A 20,205-nucleotide genomic window follows, 5' to 3' on the forward strand; every position below is an offset into this window, starting at 1 on the left:
GCCTTTTGCAGTACGTACGATTTCAGTTGCCTCTCGTTACGTTATGGAACATATGTTTAAGCTTCTGAAGGACCTCTACAGGTACTGCCCAGGTCGAGATTTAGATGTAAAAGTTTCAACGAGCCACATCGAACCTATGCACTTTTGATATCTTTTCAACGCCCATTTGCACTATCTTCGAGATTGCACGCCTCGTGTATTAGTTCTGAATACGGCTTAAACGCCTTGGAGGATCTCTAGAGGTGACGAACCGACTTGAGGCTTGATGTAAAGGTTTTGACAGGCTAAATCAGGCCGCGAGACTTCTATACCTAGTTTCAACACTCTTTTGCACTACACCGTAAATCAACGGCTTTGAAAGTTACACTTAGATATATTTCGAGCATCTTGACAGACTCCAGCACATATGACTTGAGGAGGAAGCCTAATGTAGCGTTCTTGACGTCCTAGATTACACGGCAGGATATCCATATCCTTTTCAACATCTTTCTGCACCACCACCTAGATCAGCCGCTCTTAATAACAATCTTGAACAGGTCTTTAATGTCTCAAGAGACCCCTGCATGTATAGCTTGAAGTTTGAGCATGATGTAACGTTCTTGACGGCCGAGATCAGGCCACAGAAAATTGTTATCTAACTTCGGCACACCTTTACATTACATCACATACCAGCCGCTCTATATGCCGGGTCTGAACACCTTTTGAACGTCTTGAGGGGCACCAGCACATATGGCTTGAAGATAAAGCATGATGAAGACTCCTTAATGTCCTAGATTAGGCCCCTGACTTTCTATATCCATTTCGACCCCCATATCACAGCATCCTTGAATGCGGCTGCTCTAAACAACGATTCTGAACACGTACTGAACATCCTGACGGGCTTCTGCACATACTGCTCATGACCTCGTCTCAATGTAACGTTCTTGACCCCCTGAATTAGATAGTCGTCACTTCCCACTTCTTCCTATAACCCTTTTGCCTCACGTCCTAATCTAGACGCTTCATATCACGCTTTGGAACCTCCTAGACATTTTGACGGACTATAGCGCATATCAATCAAAGAACTTTCTCAATGTAACGTCTTCGACCCCCTATATTAGACCACCGCCACCTCCCATCCTCTTTTACCACCATCCTACTACACCTCCTAAATCACCCCCTCACACAACCTCCTTGAATACCCTCTCGCCACCTCAACGTACCCCTACGCCTTCCGCCCAATCCCTCTCTCACCCCTTACCCCCCAACCACAAAATCCCCCACAACCGCCCGATGGTCACTCACAAACACCCCATCCTCAAACCGACTCTCCAACCCCGCTAACCCCCTAACCCGCCACCCCTCTCTCCCCACAAACAAAAAATCAATCCGCTTCGCAGCCTCCCCCTCCTCCTCGGGGACAAACCCCGTAAACGTATTCCCATGCCCATACACCCTGCCCCCCGCCAGTCCCAGCGCGTCCTGAACGGGCGAAGCAGCACCGTTCAGCACCTCATACGCCTCCTGCGCCGGCTCGCTGTTGAGATCGCCGGCCAGGAACACGGGCAGCGTGGTGCCCGCGGAAAAGGCCGGAGAAGAAAAAGAAGGCCCGGCCAGGCGCTCAATCTCCGCAACGATCATCTCCGCGCCGCGCAATCTGGACACAGAGCCTTGGTCGTCCAGATGCGTGTTCAGCGCCACAACTTGCTGTTTGCTCGCGCGGTGCTTGAAGACACCGATGGTCAGGAGCCGGATGCTGGCGGCGTCCCACCCCTTCGAGGGCACGTCGGGCGTCGGCGAGAGCCAGACGGTGCGGAAGTGGAGCAAAGACCAGACGGCGGGGCGGTAGAGGACCGGGCTGTACTCGCCAGCCTGATGGCCGTCGTCGCGGGCGACGCCGATGTAGGACCATTCCTGGGGTGCTTCGGGATTGGGGTTGGGGTTGGGGTTGGGGTTAGAGGTGTTGTTGGCGTTAAGGTTTGTTAGGATATCGAGGAGTTGGGGGTGGAGGACTTCCTGCAGGCAGATGAAGGCTTCGGGGTTGTAGAGGGTGGTGTAGCGGAGTTCGTTGAGGAGGCGTGGTAGGCGGATGGGCCAGAGTTCTTCACCTGGGAAGGGGGAGGTGGTGGCGTAGCGGATGTTGTGCGTGAGGATGCGGATGGGGAGGTTGGGGGAGCTTTTCATGTTTGGGGATATGTTTGTGGATTGGGTTTGAACTGAGGGGATGTTTGGAGAGGGTTCTTTGAGATGGTTGAGAGAAGTAAGAATTTGGGATATAATCTTGTGATAAAGGGAGTGGTTGCTGAAAGCGTTTTGACGTCAACTCACCTGCAAGACTGTATATAACGGCGTGATGACTTCACAGGTGTCCTTAGAAGGCGGGGTATGTGGGTCGTTCAATAGCCGGAAAAACGGCGACAGGAGACAGGTGTCCGCAGGAATATAAACAATGTCAATTGATGAAGAAGCTGGGCGTCAAGCCGTCTACGACTTGAACCAATTGCACTGTCCCCAAGCAACAACCTTTCCACTCCAACTGGCTTGAAATCAACGCCTGTCAGTAGCTAGCTCAAAGCTCACGAGGTCAAGATTGAACCTCGCATCTGAGCAACGCACCAAACACGAAAAACTCCGTTTTACAGCCATTGTGCCAACCTTCGCTTGTCGAAGGAGCCGGTTGTGAGATATGTATACAGTGCCCCAAACCCATTTCAAAAGCTATCCATAATATTCGTCCATTGAACCAACTCCTAACCATCTCCTCCTCATTCTTAGCGCAGTCCCTATCCCTGCGATGCGCTTCGCTTTCCTGTCCGTTTCTCGATCGCTATTTTGTGCTGTTTATTTCGTAGATGAACTTCGAAGTTTTCCACGGTCATTCCTGGACCAGCGGTATATAGCTTTCCAGGGCAATCGTTACAACGAATCCTTGGGCAGTACTGGGCTTTGACGTGGGATGGTAGTGGAGCTCCAAGCGGAAGGTTGTCAACTTTGAAGGGTGAACCGCTGTCCTGATTGACGATAATGTACCGCATGACTGGCTCGAAGTCATCAATTGGATAGTTATTACGCAGCTTCTGTAAAGCATTGCTCAACCATTCCGGAGGAGGAGGCTAGAAATCACAAATCAGCACGCGCAATATGATGTCCAGACGAGGTCTAGTCTTCTTGAGAGATACTCCGCTCCTCTTTGACATTGAAAGGAATGGAGGAGTACTCACCATGGGTGCACCGGCCGGCAGGGGATATGGTGCATCGGTTCGGCCGCCAGGGAGGTAATTCCATTGTGTGTTGCTACCGGCCGGTGTTGGGGTTGAAGACTTGCTAGGAGAAGCCTCAACATTCGAAGCTGCGGTGGGAGTGGAGCGTTGTGGGAGTGCGGGCGATGGAGGTGGTGGCATAGAGGTTACTGTGGGAGTACTACGCTGTGGCGTTGCGGTCTGTGATGCCATTAGAGGCGTCGATAGGTTTCGCTGCGACGAGTACTCGCCGCTTTGCTTTGCCTTTTGGCTCTGCAACCATTGTTGGAACTTCTTGGGAGCAATCCGAAGTTTCACTATAAGAGCAGTGGGATCAGCAACGCTCTCCTCTCTCGTTTCATAGACCCCGAATCGTCGGGCAGAAGTTCTTGTCTCATGATGGTGTTGCAAAGACGCAATCTCTGGAGTTGCCGACCTGCCCAGGTTCGCCCGCATGGCAGCTTGAGCTGCAGTCGCTGCGCCTCGTATCCCTCTAGTCCGCGCAGTGCCACCCATAATTTGGGAGGGCGCAGGGGACTCAGGCGCCGAATCTTCACTATCGGACTCGTCGGAATCGTCCCCGCCATCAGTTCGTCCTGTAGCACGGCCGCGGCGGCCAGATGCAGATCTAGATAGCTTGAAGACACGACTGGTCTCAACCGACTCTGCAGCTCCTGGTATGACGGACGACACAACCAGTGTACGAACTGTTCGTTGGCGATCCTTGAGGTCCGGTAATGCTGGTCCTCCGCGACGGTTCACCGACCTCTTCTGTCGCCGCTGCTCTCTCAAAATTGACAGTTCCGCCCGTTCTAATTCTGCTTCATTCAATTCGTAGAGATAGGGCGTGTAATCTTTGGCGGATTGCATTGGCCGGAAAACAGACGGAAGAGGAGAAGGCAAGAAGCCCTCTCGTACGTCTGCGTCTTCAATTGGACGTCCATCAAATGGATGCCCGGTGATGTAGAGACTTTTCGTAAACATTTGCGTCTGTTCTCGGATCGAGTGTGCTATTGCTGTTGTGAACTCTCCTGATAGTGAAAGGTCGCGAGCCATTTGTCTGGCAAACTCTTCCGGCGAGTTCAATGGGTTGTTAATCTCCCATTCAAACTGATCCATGAGCGTATGCTGGCCAATGGTAATATTAAGCTTGATCAATATCCGCATTTCGTCATTCTTGTATGCCATGTAGGGTTGGTGTGGATCGAGTGGTTCGTCCTCAATGAAGGCATGTGGGTAGAAGTCTTGTATCTGCTCTGCCATTTCGCGATTTATCTGCTGCGTCAAAAGACTCCTGGTTTCTGGGGGTAGTCTAAAGTCCTCCACGAGGTTTTCGGCGAAGACCTCAGGAGGGATAACGCGGTCATGCAGATTCCAGGTAAAAGTGTCTCTCAGTTTTATCTTATCGAATTCGATGTCCAGTCGGACGGGCACGAGTTCCTCTAGTTGATCGGCTTGTGTCGCGCCCTCCTTCCTGGATATGTGTAGTGTTTTTGATCTTCTGTTGCCCGGCCTTTTCCTCGTCGCCGGGTATTCCAGCCGTGATGGCTTCGCCTCTGTGATACCGTTGCCGTATCCCATGTAGCCATATCCGTAAATCGATCCAGGATCGCGCGATCGTATTTGCAGGAGACCTTTGTAGTATTCGGTCTCCTGCAGCTTCTCTTCGAAAAGAGCTTTGTTCCGCGCGGATTGTTCGTTCATAGCGACGGAATGGAGCAAATCACGAGTCATGTAATCGTTCAAGAGAAACTCGGGGATTCCTGGTTGTGAAGACGTCTGAGCAGCGGGCTGAGATGGTAATCGCGAGCCCGACCGCGACCGTTTTCGACTCGGGGAGGTGGTGCCATTGACAGTCCCAGTGGTGGCAGGCGACGTATCGTCGTGGGATGGAGATGCTGCCCGGGCTGAGTCGGACTCGATGTTTACCCCCGACGCAGCCATCACGGCCTTGGCTTTCTCCTTCCCCTCTCGTATCACGTCGTGTCCGTCCGCTGTCGCGTCGTTATTGGATGGGCCTTGTGGCTGTTGCATTGCACTGTCGCTGGTGCCATTATGGCTTGCGGACGCGCCCGCTGGCGACGATACATTGTGCGCGGAGTCTGAGAGGGCCGAGGAAGAGGAGGGAGATGGCATTATGGAATCGGGAGAGATTACAGGCGCGCCCTGAGCGAAGGTCTGCCGAGACAGGGCGGATACATGAATAGTCTAGAGAGGTGGGTCAGTGTCAGTCAGGGCCAGGCGCAAAGGAGCGGTCGCGTCGCCATTGCGACGACAACAACAAGCAGCGCAGGGCAGCGGGCTTCACAGGCGCCATCGTCGCCGCAGCCCGGCCAGCTGCGATGAAGTTCGACACGGTGCGATGGGCACACGGCGGGACACACGTACCGGTTGATGAGAGTGCGCGTCGACAATTCCCGGCGCTCCTGGTTCGCTGAGGGAAGACTTGCCGATCACGGGGCAGCAGCGCGCAGGACTCGGGCGGGCACAAGGGCGGAGAGGGACCGGAATGAAGGCTGCTTTGTCCTCCCCTGGGTGGTTTAGGCGCGGCAAAGGATAAGCTCGGAATGCCAATTCGTGGAGGCGTGCGTGTTACGGGCAGCCGATGAGGATGGGAGCAAGGCGCTTGTCCGCCGCCTTTGCCGACCTGACGTGGCTTAGACCGCCCCTGCAGCGACGACGGCAACGACACAGCGGGTTGGCCAGCGAGTCGCGGCGCAGTGTTTCAGCTGGGGACCACGGCTGTTATTGGGCTGAGGCTATATTGAAGCCTGAGGAGCATTGCAGCGAGAGGATGGATCAAGCTGCGTTTCAAGCTGCATCACGTGATGGATAAGTCAGCACGATCCGTTGAGGACTAGACATCGACGCTAGCAGAGAGAGAAGAGTTGTTCATAGTGTTTTCAGCATTCTCGATAAGAAAGAAATTCGGCATTTTGCACAACCGGTAAACTCGCGACGCTACCCCAGGCAGCATCAGCAGCGTGTACGCAGATTAGGAGCGTGTCCACTACACCCGATTTTTATTAGTACGCTGGAGCGCCCCAAATAGTGGCAGCAAAGTGTACGGATTTCTATATCAAGGCACTGTGGCAGAGGTATTGGCATCAAGGAGAGAGGCGCGAACAACATAGCATAGGTATCGGCAGCAAGGCGACAGACATGAGTGGTGTAGCAATTGCAGCCCAGTTCTCCATTTTATCCCTAGCCTGAGGAAAACCGCTCACAAAGACCGAGCAAACGAGGAGTGGTGCTAATACAGTGCTTGAAAACCCTGCGGACGCCATACGCAAACACCCCCAAGGCACTGCTGCACTCTGATGAAAACCGAAAGTTCGAATCGCGAATACCGAGCCCAATATCCCAGTGACCTGTTTATGTCCCTGATCTCCCAAATAGCTTTGCAGCATCCCTAGGAATTGCGCGTCCTTCCACAAGACCTTTGCTACATTATAGCTTCAGCGGGCACACCGTTAAGGCGACTACTCTAGACGAATTAGTCGAAACGTCTCAGCTAACTTTCAGAGCAAAGAGTCAAGCCTTGTAAACACGCTCAAGCACGCAGCCACGACCTAGCAACTATGTCAGCATCGAGCACGCGGTATTAGGGGGAATTCCACTCACCTCAAGCTGCAGCTCCTTGTCCTTGCCAGCGTTGATTTCGTCAGTGATGACCTGGCCCAAGTTTGCACCCACTCCCGCAGACCCTCCAGCTCGCTTGCCAAAGGGCCATTGGGAGTATTCGGCGAGAAGTTCGTCAACCTGGGCAAAGGCTCGTTCTCGTGCCTCGTGTCCAAGTGTTGAGAGCGCGTTTTCGAGGACATTCGCCGCGTACGCCGCGCAGACCATAGCAATCGTTCGCAAGTATCGGAACTCCATTTCTTCAGGGAGGAACTGGCTCGCCGGGAGCACGACAGTCCGACTTGTGAGGACGTTCCTCACCCTGCGTCTTATCTCGTCCTTCGCTCCACCGTCTGCCACAGGATGTGTTGCCATGTCGAATAAGAGGAAGTTCTTCTTCTCGGTGCGGAGGATGCCCTTGTCCACGAGGCCTTTAGCGAGTCGTTCGCGGACTTGCTTTAGTTGATAGCCAATCTTCATCAGATTCCAGGTCTCGCCTATAAAGAGGAATAATTAGCTCATGATGTAAAATGAACAGCATGCACCTCCAATCCTTACCGCTCATAAGATCAATCCACGAGTTGACGCTCATCTTCTCGCTCGACTTCATCATTTTGAGTGCTTCGTCAAGCAGAACCTCGCCAGTCAGAGTATCATCAACGACCTCAATGACCCGGTCTGCCAGGGGAAAGCGCCGCCGCGATGAATCCTTTTGCATGCTCACACGCCCCCTGAACGCCAGTTCGATGACGATACATCCTCGCAGCGCATACGATATATTGTCGTTCCAAAAGGAGAGATAGCCCTGTTCACAAGATATCAGACTAGTCCAGTTCCCCAAGAATAGCATAACCACTGACCTGCTTGTCTTTCAAGCCCATCAGAAGCACCTCCTCCATCAAGGTCAACTTCGGCTGCTTGTTCCTCTCGGCGCTCTCGCTGATATCCCGCGGGTCGAACGCAATCTTGTGTCCATTCTCAGAGTTCTCATACGACGTCTCCGGCGCTCGATCTTCGTTGCGCCTAGGCACGGGCGAGCTCACTCGGCTGGCATCTTCACTGTCGGCGCCTGCACCGCCAGCAGTGGCCCCTCCTCGCCTGCGTGTGAGACCAGAAGTTGTGGAAGCCATCTGCGGGGGTGTTGTGAAGGTTGATCAAGGGCTGGTGGGTGGAGGGCTCAAGGCTCGGTGTGAGCGCAGGGGTGGGCCGCGCAGTCTAAGTTGGCATGCGGGACGCAGCGGTGGGTATACGAGGTGTCAAATCGTCGCTGAGAACCGGGTGTGTTTCTTTAAGGCGGAGCCCAGTAGTGATTGTGTGCGGTGTTGAAGGATATCAGCTCGGTGTTCCGCTCTCGATGTTGCGGTGGTGAAGCCAGATAGGTAGGTTAACGAAAGCCCTCGCCAAGGCTTTTTTTTTGGAGCGAAGAAGGCACACCAATTGTTCGATTCCAGTATTCCCTTTGGAAAGTGGATAATTACGGTATAGCGTAGACGGAGGTGGCCTAGCAAGATCACTCAGTCTTCAGGTTTGCCTATATGCGATATCTCAAAATGTATCAAAAGACTTCATATGATGGCAGACTGTATGAGTGAACAAGAGTTTTATGCGATAGTACACGCGTGCAAAGTCCTATGGCCAAGACTCGCACGTAGAGAATATATAACAGAGTTCGGGGCTATCTACGCAGATCCATGGATGCGCCCGAAAAGCCAGTATCCCAACCCATCCTCCCCAAGCAACGGTCCCAGTACCGGCGAGCAGTTTAGTGCGCTGTTGGTGCATTAGTATAATTCCAAGAAGCTCACACGCGTAGACTTACCATCAGGCTGGCTCAGAATGTATGACACTGCCTTGTCAACTAGCAGTTCGTTAGTATCATGCCCGTAGATAGAGGTGATATCCCACGTACTGCTGTGAATAGCATCCGCCTCCTTATCTGGGATCTCAATGCTGAACTCCTGCTTAGGTATTAGCCGACTGACCAAAAGCATCTACAGCGGGGATGACTGACCTCCTCAATCGCCATAACCACCTCCACGGTATCGAGACTGTCAAGGCCGAGGTCGTTTGAGAAGTGCGAAGATGGGGACAACTATATCCAATGAGTCTTCTCTCATACCTTAGAGATTCTACGGGTTCGATTTACCTTCGAGGCGTCGCTGACCTGCATCCCCAATATTAGCCACTACATCCGCGAGGTCCCATTGCATTACCCCCGTACGCACCTTGTCGAAGTTCTTCAACAGATCCAATATCCTGCCTTCGACCTCATCCTTGGACAGTCCTGTTGGCGCCGAGTAGCATCGTACCGATTGGAAGCTGATAGCCGGAGTTATTTGCTTTGACTGGAAGAGAGAGCTTCGCGCGGCCGGTCGGGCAATTGGCGTCTGGAAACGGGGGGCAGCCCGGGAAGCAGCTCGTGCTGTCCTGAGGATGGCAGTTCGGAACATGGTGCGTGATGTAGGCGGAGTGTTGGCGGTGATGGGGTGATGGAGCGTAGTTGGAGATGTAGCACTGAAGAAAGCGGAATGATGCAGTAGATATTTGGATCACGTGATGCTAAATCTACCTCTTCGTAAAATGCCCAACACAAATAGCATGGAGCTGATACTAAGGATCCTACTTTAGAAGGCGCGTGTTTCAATTCTCCTCGAATTTGATTCTTCTGTTATCTGCGTTGCGCGTGGCTTGCACCTCAACGCTGTGGACGAATAGAGACGCCTTGATTACTGCGGCAACTTCCTGAACTTCAGAGCTTCAACACCCGACGACAACCCATTGCCACCAACCCACCCCGAAGCCCGCACTCCACTCCCTTCGACCTTGCGCACACAATGGCCAGCGCGACGAGGCCATTGATGATGCTGGCCCACGGCCAACGCGGCGTAGCATTGCTCAGGGCCTCCCGAATCCCTTCACCCGCGACCGCCGCTTTCTTCTCCACCACAGCATTCCGGGCCGCCACTCCAGTAGGACCCCCGCCAGCAGGCTTCAGGCTGGCCCCACCGAAGAGAGAGCAGGACTCTGGCGAGAGCGCGCTCGATAAGGCTGGAAAGTACTTCTTGCTGATGGAGATGATGCGAGGGATGTGGGTGTCCTTGGAGCAGTACTTCCGTCCACCGTGAGTTTACACCATTGAGGCCTAAGACCTCTCCGCCAAGCTTCGTAATAGTGGATTAATCAAATCTGAAGGTACACGATATACTATCCATTCGAGAAAGGCCCAATCTCGCCACGATTCCGCGGGGAACACGCCCTCCGACGATATCCTACAGGGGAGGAGCGCTGCATTGCATGCAAGTTGTGTGAAGCTATCTGCCCGGCCCAGGCCATCACAATTGAGGCTGAGGAGCGTGAGGATGGTAGCAGGAGGACGACGAGATACGATATCGATATGACCAAGTGCATATACTGCGGCCTGTGTCAGGAGAGCTGCCCCGTTGATGCAATTGTTGAAGGTACGTCATGAAGTCTACGTGGGTATGGGCTTTTGCTGAACATCATAGGTCCCAACGCGGAATATGCAACTGAGACTCGGGAAGAGTTGCTCTATAACAAAGAGAAACTGTTGATGAACGGAGACAAGTGGGAGCCAGAGATAGCGGCAGCTGCTCGCGCAGACGCACCCTACCGGTAATGGGGTTTCGAGATTGTCGAAATGTAAATATTTCAGAGCTGGAGCGACGAGAATTGCATGGATGTAACTATAAGCGCTCCCTAGAAAGCATCCCTTTGTAACAGTTTTATATGTCTGCATGAGTGATAATGTGAAAATCATGCTTTCATTATGGTATCATGCAATTGGGCCCAACACGCTCAATTCAATAATTGTGTTTGATGCATCATGCTTTTGCTGCCCAGTCATTTCTGCTATCACCCAGACTTGGCCTTACTTTTGCCTTCCTTGCCTTTTTTTTTACCCACCTTGTCTTCCTTTCTCAGTTCTTTTCTTGCCGCTTTTTTGAGTTCTTCTTTTCGCCGTCTGGCATCAATGATCTTCTGCTTGTTCTGCCCTGACTTTCTTACTGTACTGTCTGCCTTCCGCTGGGCACGTAGCTCCTTGATTTGAGCCTGGAGTTTAGCCTTCATGGCATCCCGTTGCGCCTGTGTTTCTGTGGAATCCTCCACTTTATCTTCCCTGTCGTCTTCCCCTCCTGGTACTGGCGTGGATGCCGCACTTTCCTGGGAGTCCGTATGTTCGTCCTCGACTAACCCGCTGACATCAATTTGCTCAATGTCATCGCCATTGGCTGCGTCCTCGTCCGAATTGGCCGCTTCTTCTTGCACTGCGTCGACAGGTTTCTCAGTAGCAGCCTCATCTTTCCGTGCTTTCCTCGCCTCTACTTTCTCCTTCAGCTTCGCTTGCTTCTCCTTTTTCCTCTGATCCTTCTCCCTCCTCTTCTCTGCTTTCGACTTCTTTGGTACTATCTCCTCGACGACGCCCTCTGCATCATCTTGCTCTCCCTTCGGCGTCTTGGTTTTGTCTGCTTTAGCGCCGTTTAGCTTCAACTTCTTCGCCTTTTTGCCCTTTGCTTTCAAGCCCTCCTGCGGTCGCTCTTTCCCCTCTCCTCCGATGTCCGAAGCATCCTCCGCTTCCAACTCCCGCTTCCGCTTCCGTTCGTTCTCGTCCATGACATCTTTGGCGCTCTTGTAGGAGCTTGGGTCTAGCTTCGCACGTTTGGCCTCTCGTTTCTGCTTTTTCGTCTGCTTTTTCCGTTGCCATTGATCCTGGCGGAAGTGTGAGTCTGGTGATTTTAGACAGATACGTAAATATAGACGTACGCTTGTATCTTCGCCGTAGTAGTGCTTAGCTGGGATCAGCGACATCAAGCCCTCGAAAGCTCGGGCATGGCTTTTAAGACGTTCCTGGGCGCATTTAGTCTTTTGTCATGCAACAACGGGAAACAAACATACCTCTAAGTCGTCCGCCATTTCGGGCGTAGATGAGGTACAGGTGACTTCTGCAAGCTTGAGAATACAATTTCTTGGCTGTACAATGCACGAGCAATCGTTGGTAGTAATTGTCGCGTGTTGGATGTGAGAGCTATGCCCGCGAACTTTTTCTGTCTGCGGAAGAGAGACCGCGGGCTTGGCGCGTGTTTTGGAAGGATTACGCGAATGCGGACCCCAGACCCATTCACTCTCAGCGGTGTATCTAGGAGACTATTTCTGTCTACATATGCTCTGGATCTTGTTTGCCACAGCTCTTCACCGCTGCGGCCGTCGTACGAGTTAAGCAGACGCGTCGACCACCTAACACTGAGGACGGACTCCCGGCTTGCACAGCCACTGCTGCCACGTAAATCCTGAACTGGATGCCTGCTTCGAGAAAATGAGCTTAAGCTTTCGTGTATAACACGTAACAGCGCTACACAGCTAGGCCTATATTCCGGCATGTTTCATAAATCATAAACCCTCACCTGCTACTTTGTCCATCCCACCTGCATCCGAAGCGTGACCCCAGTTCCACTTGCTCGCTTTCGAGGTCCAGTCTGTCAGCAAGAACGATGGCTTCTGCTGCCATTGAAGCGAGGTCACTATCAAATCTCACTGCACTTGCGTCCCAACCGCCACGCTATCCACGGAATCCTACTCACGAGAGGCATGAGCCATTGGTGCTGTACATAGCTCGGGTTCCCGGAAGCAGAGGTATGGATGCTACGTAGAGCCGCGTATCAGACAGCTAATTGTTTAGATGTCTTCCTCACTCCCATGAAACCTATGGAGAAAGTCGTGACGGCAGAAGATGTTCAAAGCTGTCTATATTACCTACATATAGATCAACCAGAAGACGCCGAACTTCTCGACGATCCCGTCGAGAACCAAGAAACAGGAACAGAAGCTCCTCCGCCCCCTCCGGTGCATAGGAAAGCCGTGGCTCCTAGTAATTCGCATTATAACAATAATCTTCTGACTCCACAGCAATCACCTTATCCACCGTCAACGAATTCACCCCACGTGATGCAGAGGAAACCGCTCTCAACGTCACCGTTAGCTCCAAGAACAGTCATTGACAATCGCCATGAAAGCATCCAGTCGAATTACCCGCGACCAGATGCCCGAGACGATTACCGGGGTCGATCTGCTGACCAGACTGGATCGCACAATGGCGAACAGCTTCCGATATTGCCTCCCCGTAGGCCATCTGAACAGCATCCATTACCCCCACGGCCACCGTATCCTGTGGACCCCAGCTTAAGAAACGACCCATATCGATCGTCCCAGGAAAACTATCCTCCCGCATTTCGAGAACCTTTTCCTTCGAGGCCAATAGCACAGAACTCATACGGCGCGCAGGTGTCCCCAGCTCACAATACGCTGGGGCCGCTCTCCGCGAGCCCAGAAAGACCAGACACGCCTAATTTCTTTGGAGCTTCACTTACTCTCATTCGGCGGGACCCATCTTCCTCTTCTCAGTGGAATGTTGCGCGGATCGAAGACCCTCCTATTGTCGAAGTATCTTCTTCCAGCTTAAATAATCCAGCTGTAACCCAAAAGAGCAGGCGCGCCGGAGCTCCAATGTATATTGAGATAAACAACATTGGATACTCAAAATTCCTGAACACCTCGGAAGGCCTCCCGTCTGCGGTTGTGGGAGATAATGGCGTATCTGCTAAGACTTTAAAGGACCTGGCTAACAACATGTCCGCAAAAAGTGATAATGTTCCGAGCGAAACAGTCTTCAAGAGGCGGCTGTGGATGGAGGGTGCAAGGCACAACGACAAATCTTTCGGACATCGACGACTCAACTCGTACGACTCTAGCACTGGATTAGATGTCCCACGAAAGAGTTCGGAAGGTAGATATGACGAACGGCTATCAGCAGATTACAACCGCCCACCCGCTCCATTCCAACGTCGAGATGACCAGGCCTATGCCACTGTTCAAATACCTGAGAAGCGCTCTTCCAGCTTTCGCGGGTATGCCTTCACAAGCCCGTGGAATGGACGGTGTGAATTTTCGACTGGTGGTACAGGGCGGTCTTTAAAGGTATGGCAGCCATACCGCAGATTCGACATCGCTGACAGGAAGCGCAGTGCAAGCATATCATGTCTGGCGGGCATCAAGGCGCCGCATCATCCTTTCCCATCGCTGCCAATGTCAGTGAACTACGCTTCAATCTGCCTAGCACCTCCCTGTTGCCGTCGACACCAAAAGGCGACGACGGCTCCTCCAAGCGATCTTCCTTCTTCAGGCCTCGTCACGGTCGGCATAAGTCGCTTCAGGATGACATGTCCAAGTTGGACCTCTCATTAGGTCAGGAACAAGCTGGCGGAGGGTTCGGAGGCAAACAAGCAAAACTAGGGAAGCTCATTATTGAAGACGAGGGCTTAAAGATGATGGATCTTCTAGTGGCTGCTAACATGGCGCTTTATTGGCGAGTCTATGAAAAGGTTGATGGGAAGTCTCGAAGAGCGGACACCAGTTTTGATGGATACTAAACGGGTGAGGGGGGGCTTGGAACGCTAGATTCTTCCTAGTCTTCACAAATTAAGAGAAGCTAAGATAAGTGGTAAAGAGTTTCCTGAGTAGTCTCCAAGAAAAATCTAGGTCTCTAGCCCTTGTCTTTAGCGATTTTTGCGTGGCCCTTCGCCCACCGTCAAGAGCCAGCGACGGTTCATCAAATTCTGTCGCGTTTGCTTGGCCGAGGCAGGTGCGCCCCGGTAGCCATTTTTGCACCTCTGAGGTTTGGAGGTCCTTTTTTCACCTTTGAAGTCTCACTTTCGTATTCACCATCTCAGAACAGCGTGGTAAGAGCGGCCAGCTACATAAACCCATCAACTTGGAATCCGACTACAACGCCCGTCACACCACCTCTCCTTTTCCCAACACAAGGCTTCAGAATCATGCCATGCCATCCCCGCAACCCCATCGCAGTCACAATCAAGTCGCTTGAAGATGTAAAGGCGTTTTTCTATCTCGCCACGCAGCGTCGTATTACGGACATACGATCTATTGAGCTCACTCTTAACGCCAACGAATTCTGCGACTACAAAGATGATCTCCTAGCGATGGCTTTCAAGCAGTTCCAACCTGACTACAATCGCAATCCACACAACATCACCAAGATTGTGATCAAGGTGGAGGGCATGATACTTTTCACTCGGCAAACTTACAACACCATCTCACCAGTTGCTTCTTGGTATGTCGACAAGCGACTCGAAGGCCTGCTCTCCGGCAGGGCGACTGTCAAAGAGAAGGAAGAAACACCCTTTAGTGTCATATCGCAGGAGAAGGCTTTCGTGGGCGCACTCCTCGGAATCCGTAATGTACGTGAGGTGGAAATCACGGGCAAGATGGAACCAGATCTGAGAGAGGAAATCATTGGGAACACAATGACTAAAATCGGCCAGCCTGTCCCCATCGCGCCTACTCGTGGGCGTCTGGCCGTCAACGGCACCTTTTGGTCAATGTCTTACGACCGCAACCGTGCCAAGGACAAGACCTACCATCCATACGCCCCGAAGAACGAGAGCAGCAGTGATGACAGCTCTCCCGCTCCCCGAACTAGCCTTCGTCCCGGCAACGTGCACTCCGCGAGTTCATACAGAATCGAGACGTTGAAGCGCATCGCAGCCAAACCACAGGACAAAGATGATTATGGCCCGGGGAGGCATGGGGTTACTGCGAAGCATTATGAGTACATGGACCCTGTCGAGAATCCGGAAGGCAGGACTGGCAATGACTGGATCATTCCGACTGGAAAAGGTGCTAGTTGTGTGATGGGTTGGAACGCCATAGGCGACTTCAACTAGCTGTCTGGCTGGTCGACAGTCATCACATAGTTTACCGAATTTCTAACTACCGGTAGCAGATGTGCATTGGGGGTTTGAGATTGTGGATGAATGACTGAGACTAAGACTGGCCTTGACTTTCGACTCTATGGTGGATGTGTGGTGTTTCGGTCCGGTACCTGAGGCTTTTTCTTTCAATTTCACAAGACGCGAGAGTGTTTTCATGGAAGATACTAAGGATACGTTTGAGAATTAAGCTAGGGACCTTTGGGGGCTACAGGTCATTGACTAAAGTACACACGTGACCGCTGCTACTTAGTTACAATGACGTCAAAGACTCATCACCTCCTACTCTTTCTTTTTGCTCGACTTGTCTCTCAATTGTTTCTGCTTTTGTAAGAAACTCTGAATCAACTTCATCTAGGTATGTGACATCTCAACAGTCAACGCAGGCGGTACCCGCTCGATTTCATCAACGAAGAGTACCATCGCGAGCAAGCAGACGTCACCAAACACATTGAGGGGTCTTTCACAACAAGTTTCAATTCCTCAGTTACTCTGTCAGCCCGGCTTACATTTGACCTCTCGCTCACCCTCTACCAAACCCAGATCATACTAATCTTTCAGCTAGGCACCAATCCTCAGAACCTTTACACAACAACCCACCTACTCTCCCCATCCCAAGTTACCAATCCAACCTTCCTTCTCTTCGACATGTCTTTCTCCAACGCAGACACCGGCAACAAGGCCGCCGACCCGTACAAAGAGAAGAACAGTGAGGTCGCATCTCTCAAGGACAAGGTCGAGGACCTGGTCGCCTTCATCGACAAGAGCAAGTTCTGCATGATGACTACGAGAATAGAGAGCAGTGGCCTTCTTGCCTCGCGCTGCATGGCCCTCGCTGCGAAGGTTAGTTCTTGTTCTATGTTTGAAGCCCCACAAATCTCACGTTTCATCCCAAATCGGGTGTTACTTCCAGTCTCCACCCCATTACTTTCTCGCCCTGCCTTCCCCGCTCCTCATTACCTCTCTAATCCCCTCTCCAGGAAGGCAACGGCGTCGATCTAATCTTCCACTCCAACACTGAATCCGGCAAAACCGGTACGTAAACCCCCGACACAGATAAAAAGTTTCCAGCAATCTGTCCGTTTGAAAGACTACTCAGGAAGTGTTTCGAGACAACCACAGCGGTGTCTTGGAATCCCCTGAAGAAGTGTCCCACGCAACAGTACCTATAACAAGAAATCAATAACGGTGTTCTCACTCTGGATTTGAATGATTTGCTAACCTTATTGCCATTTTTAGACGACCTCGCTTCTGACTCCGACATCAACCTCGGTTTTCTCAACTCTTCAGGCGAATGGGCCTCTCTCAGCGGCAAAGCGAGCATCAGTACCGACCGCGCCGACGTCGAGAAGTACTACTCTCCAGCGCTGAAGGCCTGGATCGGAGACCTGGGAGACGGCGTCCACGATGGTGGTCCTTCGGACCCGCGTATCTGCCTCATCCGCGTCAAGACGGTGACTGCTCAGTATGCGATCAGCAAGCGCACGGTGATTGGTGGACTTGTGGAGCTGGCGAAGGGTGTGGCGACGGGAGAGGCGCCCGGCGTGAACAGGTTGAGGTACTTGGATGAGGCGGAGATTGCACAGTGTGAGTTTCATTTTGGTTTGCATTGAAGAGGGTTAACTGACTTTTCTTAGGGCGCTCTACTGCACTGTAGGTCTATTCAGGACTTGGTTAGCTTGTAGCAATGAGGTCTTCGAGATTGAAACATCACGCGGTCTAGGGTGTCATGTTAATCACTGACGAAACCGGCCACAAACCTGCATGGAAGTGCGACCGGAGACGATAAAAAAGCATACATAATGCATAATGTAATGCTTTAGTATTACAAAAACTTATCAAACACCTCCTTGCCCTGCCGTGATTCTATCCAAGTTGAATGCCGCACTGATGAGAGCAAGATGACTAAATGCCTGTGGCGTGTTCCCGAGCTGCTCGCCCGAGCGTGCTATCTCCTCTGAGAACATGTTCGAGTGGTTTCCGTACGTAAGCATGTTCTCGAAGATATTGATAGCTTGTACAAGGTACTTCTTATCATACGCGCCAGCCTAGTACGGTGTCAGCAATATCACTAAGGGGGATAAGAGATACTCACTCTAGTCAACGCCTCCACAAGCCAGAACGTGCACATACTAAACGCACCCTCGCGCCCACCAACCCCTATACACACATTAGCCTCCTCAAACCATCTCCCTCTCCAAAGTGCCACATACCATCATCGCTCCTCTCATGATTATACCGAAACACCAACCCCGTACTCGTCAACCCCCCCTTCTCCACCGGCCTCAGAATCGCCTCCAACGTCCCCGTAAACCTCGGATCATTCGGCGCCACAAAAAACACCAACGGCGCAATCAGTACAGCACTATCCAACACATTCCTCGCCTCATAGCTCTGCACAAACGCCCCCAGCTCCGGGTTAAACCCCTTCTCCATCACATCCTCACAGATCCGATCGCGCGTCGCCAGCCACTCCGCCCGGTGCGGGCACGGGAAGCACCGCTTCTCCGCGAGCCGCAGCGCGCGGTCGATGGCGACCCACAGCATGATCTTCGAGTAGACGAAGTTCTGCGGCGTGCCGCGCACCTCCCAGATGGACATGTCGGGCGTGTCCCAGATGCCGCAGACGTAGTCGGTCAGCGAGCGCACGGCCAGCCACTGGTCGTAGGACACGGGCTTGCCGTACTTGTTGTACAGGTAGACGGTGTCGAGCAGCTCGCCGTAGATGTCAAGTTGCTTGTGGAAGGCGGCGCCGTTGCCGATGCGGACGGGTTTGCTGCCGCGGTAACCGTCCAGGTGGGGGAGTGAGAGTTCGGGGAGGTCGGTGTCGCCGCGGATGCCTGGGGGGTGTTAGTAGAGGGGAGGGGGTGCGGAAGGGGGTGACATACTGAACATGATGGGTAGAGCGCCTTCTGGGGTGCGGGAGTAGCGCAGGCGGTCGCTGATGAAGTTCATATAGGCTTCTGCTTCTAAGGTGAAGCCCATGCGGAGGAAGATGTAGATTGTGAAAGAGCTGTCGCGGACCCAGGAGAAGCGGTAGTCCCAATTTCGTGAGCCGCCAATGTCTTCGGGTAGGGAGAAGGTGGGTGCGGCAATGATGGCGCCCGTGGGCTCGTAGGTGAGCAGTTTGAGAATCATGAGGCTTCGGGAGATCTTTTCTCGCCATCGGCCTTTGTATTTACTAGGTTGAGTTAGAAATCTCGCAAGGTTAACTTCAATTTCTCAGGAGGTACTGTACTTTTGGGAGATCCAATTGAACCAGTATGTCTGAGTGTCCGACTGAGTCTGATCAATGAGAAGTGTCGTGATATGCTCAATATCATCATCGTTTTCATGATCACGTAGGACAAATGATACTGCCTGGCCCTCCTTGAGCTTGAAGCTGGCACTGACTCCCTGCCCCAATGGAGACTTCTCATCCTTCTTCGAGAACACAAGCAACGGGCATCCTTCCTGCGGATCATCTCCACAATCAATCGTGGCGTTCAATTCCAATGTCAGATCATTCGACCGAAAGATGACCTTCTGTCGAAGCTCCCCTTCAGAAGTCTCACCTCTCTGATCAGTGACTTCCGTGGTGTGCTTATCTTGCGCATAATTGAAAGCAGGGAACACCTCCACGTCAACCTCGATTTCGCCGCGGATACATTCCACGCGCCTCACAAGCCACTTCTTCAGCATCAGCCGCTGGGGCACGCCGCCTCGCCTCGCGCCAAACAATTTCTCGTTCAGGACCTGCGCGTCTAGGATCTTGGAGTTCGGCCGGGGGAAGAAGTCGATCAGGTTAAGTACACCATCTTCGTGGAGATATCTGGTCTGCAAGACGTTACTGCTTGGTAGATATTGCTGCTTGGTAGTGAGGCTGAGGCCCTTTTTGGGGCTGATGGCGAAGTATCCGCCCTTGTTCTTGTCGAGAAGGCGGCAGAAGACGGATGGGGAGTCAAATTCAGGCCTGAATTGAGTTAACACTCTCATATAATCAGGGAGGGGGTCATACTCGCCAGCACATGTAGTCCAATCCACCGTCCGTAGCTACTAAGGCACATGTTCTCATATTGCCAATGAGCCCGTAATCTCCAATCTGAATTGGTTTAGCATCGGATTTCCCGGCTAGTGTTCAATTGAGAGTCTCACGGGCATATAACCAGTAGTAGCACGCATCGATGTGCAATCATGTGGGTTATTTTCATTTTGAGTTGCTTTCTGATGTAGGGGCGCCGCCATGCTGACGATCAACTATGGAGGAAGTGTTCTAGGGAAGCTATGGAATGACGGATTGAAGAAGTCTTGTCAAAAAAGCTCTCAAGGCTTCATTGCAGTGAATGCAGTATATAAGCATGATGCGGAGAAGATGAATACTCAGATGACTAAAACGGAATGTTAGTTGCGATGACATCGTTACGCCACACATGAAGATGACTGTCCCGCGGGTGGAGCTCGCTTTGACCAGCCTGCGGCACACCTACGTACCTCACCAGACTTCAACACGACACATGCACCGCTCTGTATGGCTGACTGAGAGTGTCATGTCGGCCGCATTACCTGAGTTATATTTCGAGACCGAC

At 52.3% G+C, this 20,205-nt stretch overlaps 10 protein-coding genes across 10 annotated transcripts; 4 read left to right on the forward strand and 6 right to left on the reverse strand.

The window, feature by feature from the left end:
* Positions 1 to 1,236: 1,236 nt before the first annotated feature.
* On the reverse strand, positions 1,237 to 2,269 carry BDZ99DRAFT_572741 (endonuclease/exonuclease/phosphatase; the record flags this gene model as incomplete). Its single annotated transcript, XM_033728232.1, has 1 exon — positions 1,237 to 2,269. Exon 1 carries the CDS (start codon positions 2,161 to 2,163, stop codon positions 1,237 to 1,239), a length of 927 nt encoding a protein of 308 aa, XP_033574815.1. The 5' UTR covers positions 2,164 to 2,269.
* Positions 2,270 to 2,786: 517 nt separating this feature from the next.
* Positions 2,787 to 5,354, reverse strand: BDZ99DRAFT_365348 (SNF5-domain-containing protein; the record flags this gene model as incomplete). The annotated part of the gene is made up of 2 exons (XM_033714737.1): positions 2,787 to 3,092; positions 3,201 to 5,354. Coding segments are annotated over 2 exons (2,460 nt in total), but the record flags the coding sequence as incomplete, so codon positions are not given.
* Positions 5,355 to 6,544: 1,190 nt separating this feature from the next.
* BDZ99DRAFT_67313 (vacuolar protein sorting-associated protein 74) lies at positions 6,545 to 8,070 on the reverse strand. The gene is made up of 4 exons (XM_033728813.1): positions 7,700 to 8,070; positions 7,398 to 7,644; positions 6,843 to 7,336; positions 6,545 to 6,790 (listed from the first exon to the last, which is right to left on the reverse strand). Exons 1-4 carry the CDS (start codon positions 7,967 to 7,969, stop codon positions 6,740 to 6,742), a joined length of 1,062 nt encoding a protein of 353 aa, XP_033574817.1. The 5' UTR covers positions 7,970 to 8,070; the 3' UTR covers positions 6,545 to 6,739.
* Positions 8,071 to 8,509: 439 nt separating this feature from the next.
* Positions 8,510 to 9,289, reverse strand: BDZ99DRAFT_500151 (acyl carrier protein; the record flags this gene model as incomplete). Its single annotated transcript, XM_033723699.1, has 6 exons — positions 8,510 to 8,609; positions 8,659 to 8,697; positions 8,749 to 8,797; positions 8,851 to 8,931; positions 8,986 to 9,003; positions 9,065 to 9,289. The coding sequence occupies 6 exons, from the start codon at positions 9,287 to 9,289 to the stop codon at positions 8,602 to 8,604; spliced, it is 420 nt and encodes a 139-aa protein (XP_033574818.1). The 3' UTR covers positions 8,510 to 8,601.
* Positions 9,290 to 9,468: 179 nt separating this feature from the next.
* Positions 9,469 to 10,521, forward strand: BDZ99DRAFT_464761 (NADH-quinone oxidoreductase). The gene is made up of 3 exons (XM_033720399.1): positions 9,469 to 9,960; positions 10,032 to 10,297; positions 10,346 to 10,521. The coding sequence occupies exons 1-3, from the start codon at positions 9,674 to 9,676 to the stop codon at positions 10,474 to 10,476; spliced, it is 684 nt and encodes a 227-aa protein (XP_033574819.1). The 5' UTR covers positions 9,469 to 9,673; the 3' UTR covers positions 10,477 to 10,521.
* A 33-nt stretch (positions 10,522 to 10,554) lies between these two features.
* Positions 10,555 to 11,928, reverse strand: BDZ99DRAFT_500153 (uncharacterized protein). The gene is made up of 3 exons (XM_033723700.1): positions 11,754 to 11,928; positions 11,622 to 11,705; positions 10,555 to 11,567 (listed from the first exon to the last, which is right to left on the reverse strand). The coding sequence occupies exons 1-3, from the start codon at positions 11,769 to 11,771 to the stop codon at positions 10,713 to 10,715; spliced, it is 957 nt and encodes a 318-aa protein (XP_033574820.1). The 5' UTR covers positions 11,772 to 11,928; the 3' UTR covers positions 10,555 to 10,712.
* Positions 11,929 to 12,346: 418 nt separating this feature from the next.
* BDZ99DRAFT_489426 (uncharacterized protein) lies at positions 12,347 to 14,281 on the forward strand (the record flags this gene model as incomplete). The annotated part of the gene is made up of 3 exons (XM_033722983.1): positions 12,347 to 12,488; positions 12,535 to 13,829; positions 13,877 to 14,281. 3 exons carry the CDS (start codon positions 12,347 to 12,349, stop codon positions 14,279 to 14,281), a joined length of 1,842 nt encoding a protein of 613 aa, XP_033574821.1.
* A 110-nt stretch (positions 14,282 to 14,391) lies between these two features.
* Positions 14,392 to 15,616, forward strand: BDZ99DRAFT_67390 (uncharacterized protein). Its single transcript, XM_033728815.1, has one exon. The coding sequence runs from the start codon at positions 14,687 to 14,689 to the stop codon at positions 15,593 to 15,595; it is 909 nt and encodes a 302-aa protein (XP_033574822.1). The 5' UTR covers positions 14,392 to 14,686; the 3' UTR covers positions 15,596 to 15,616.
* A 314-nt stretch (positions 15,617 to 15,930) lies between these two features.
* BDZ99DRAFT_67373 (bli-3 protein) lies at positions 15,931 to 17,388 on the forward strand. The gene is made up of 5 exons (XM_033728814.1): positions 15,931 to 15,998; positions 16,206 to 16,483; positions 16,621 to 16,675; positions 16,880 to 17,227; positions 17,278 to 17,388. Exons 2-5 carry the CDS (start codon positions 16,289 to 16,291, stop codon positions 17,295 to 17,297), a joined length of 618 nt encoding a protein of 205 aa, XP_033574823.1. The 5' UTR covers positions 15,931 to 15,998; positions 16,206 to 16,288; the 3' UTR covers positions 17,298 to 17,388.
* A 60-nt stretch (positions 17,389 to 17,448) lies between these two features.
* On the reverse strand, positions 17,449 to 19,864 carry BDZ99DRAFT_509989 (glycosyl hydrolase; the record flags this gene model as incomplete). The annotated part of the gene is made up of 7 exons (XM_033724437.1): positions 17,449 to 17,688; positions 17,736 to 17,800; positions 17,854 to 18,480; positions 18,529 to 18,821; positions 18,879 to 19,592; positions 19,642 to 19,721; positions 19,775 to 19,864. 7 exons carry the CDS (start codon positions 19,862 to 19,864, stop codon positions 17,479 to 17,481), a joined length of 2,079 nt encoding a protein of 692 aa, XP_033574824.1. The 3' UTR covers positions 17,449 to 17,478.
* Between the last annotated feature and the right edge of the window lie 341 nt (positions 19,865 to 20,205).

The sequence above is a fragment of the Mytilinidion resinicola genome (genome assembly GCF_010093595.1).
Source record: "Mytilinidion resinicola strain CBS 304.34 unplaced genomic scaffold BDZ99scaffold_13, whole genome shotgun sequence".
In the NCBI taxonomy this organism is placed as follows: domain Eukaryota; kingdom Fungi; phylum Ascomycota; class Dothideomycetes; order Mytilinidiales; family Mytilinidiaceae; genus Mytilinidion; species Mytilinidion resinicola.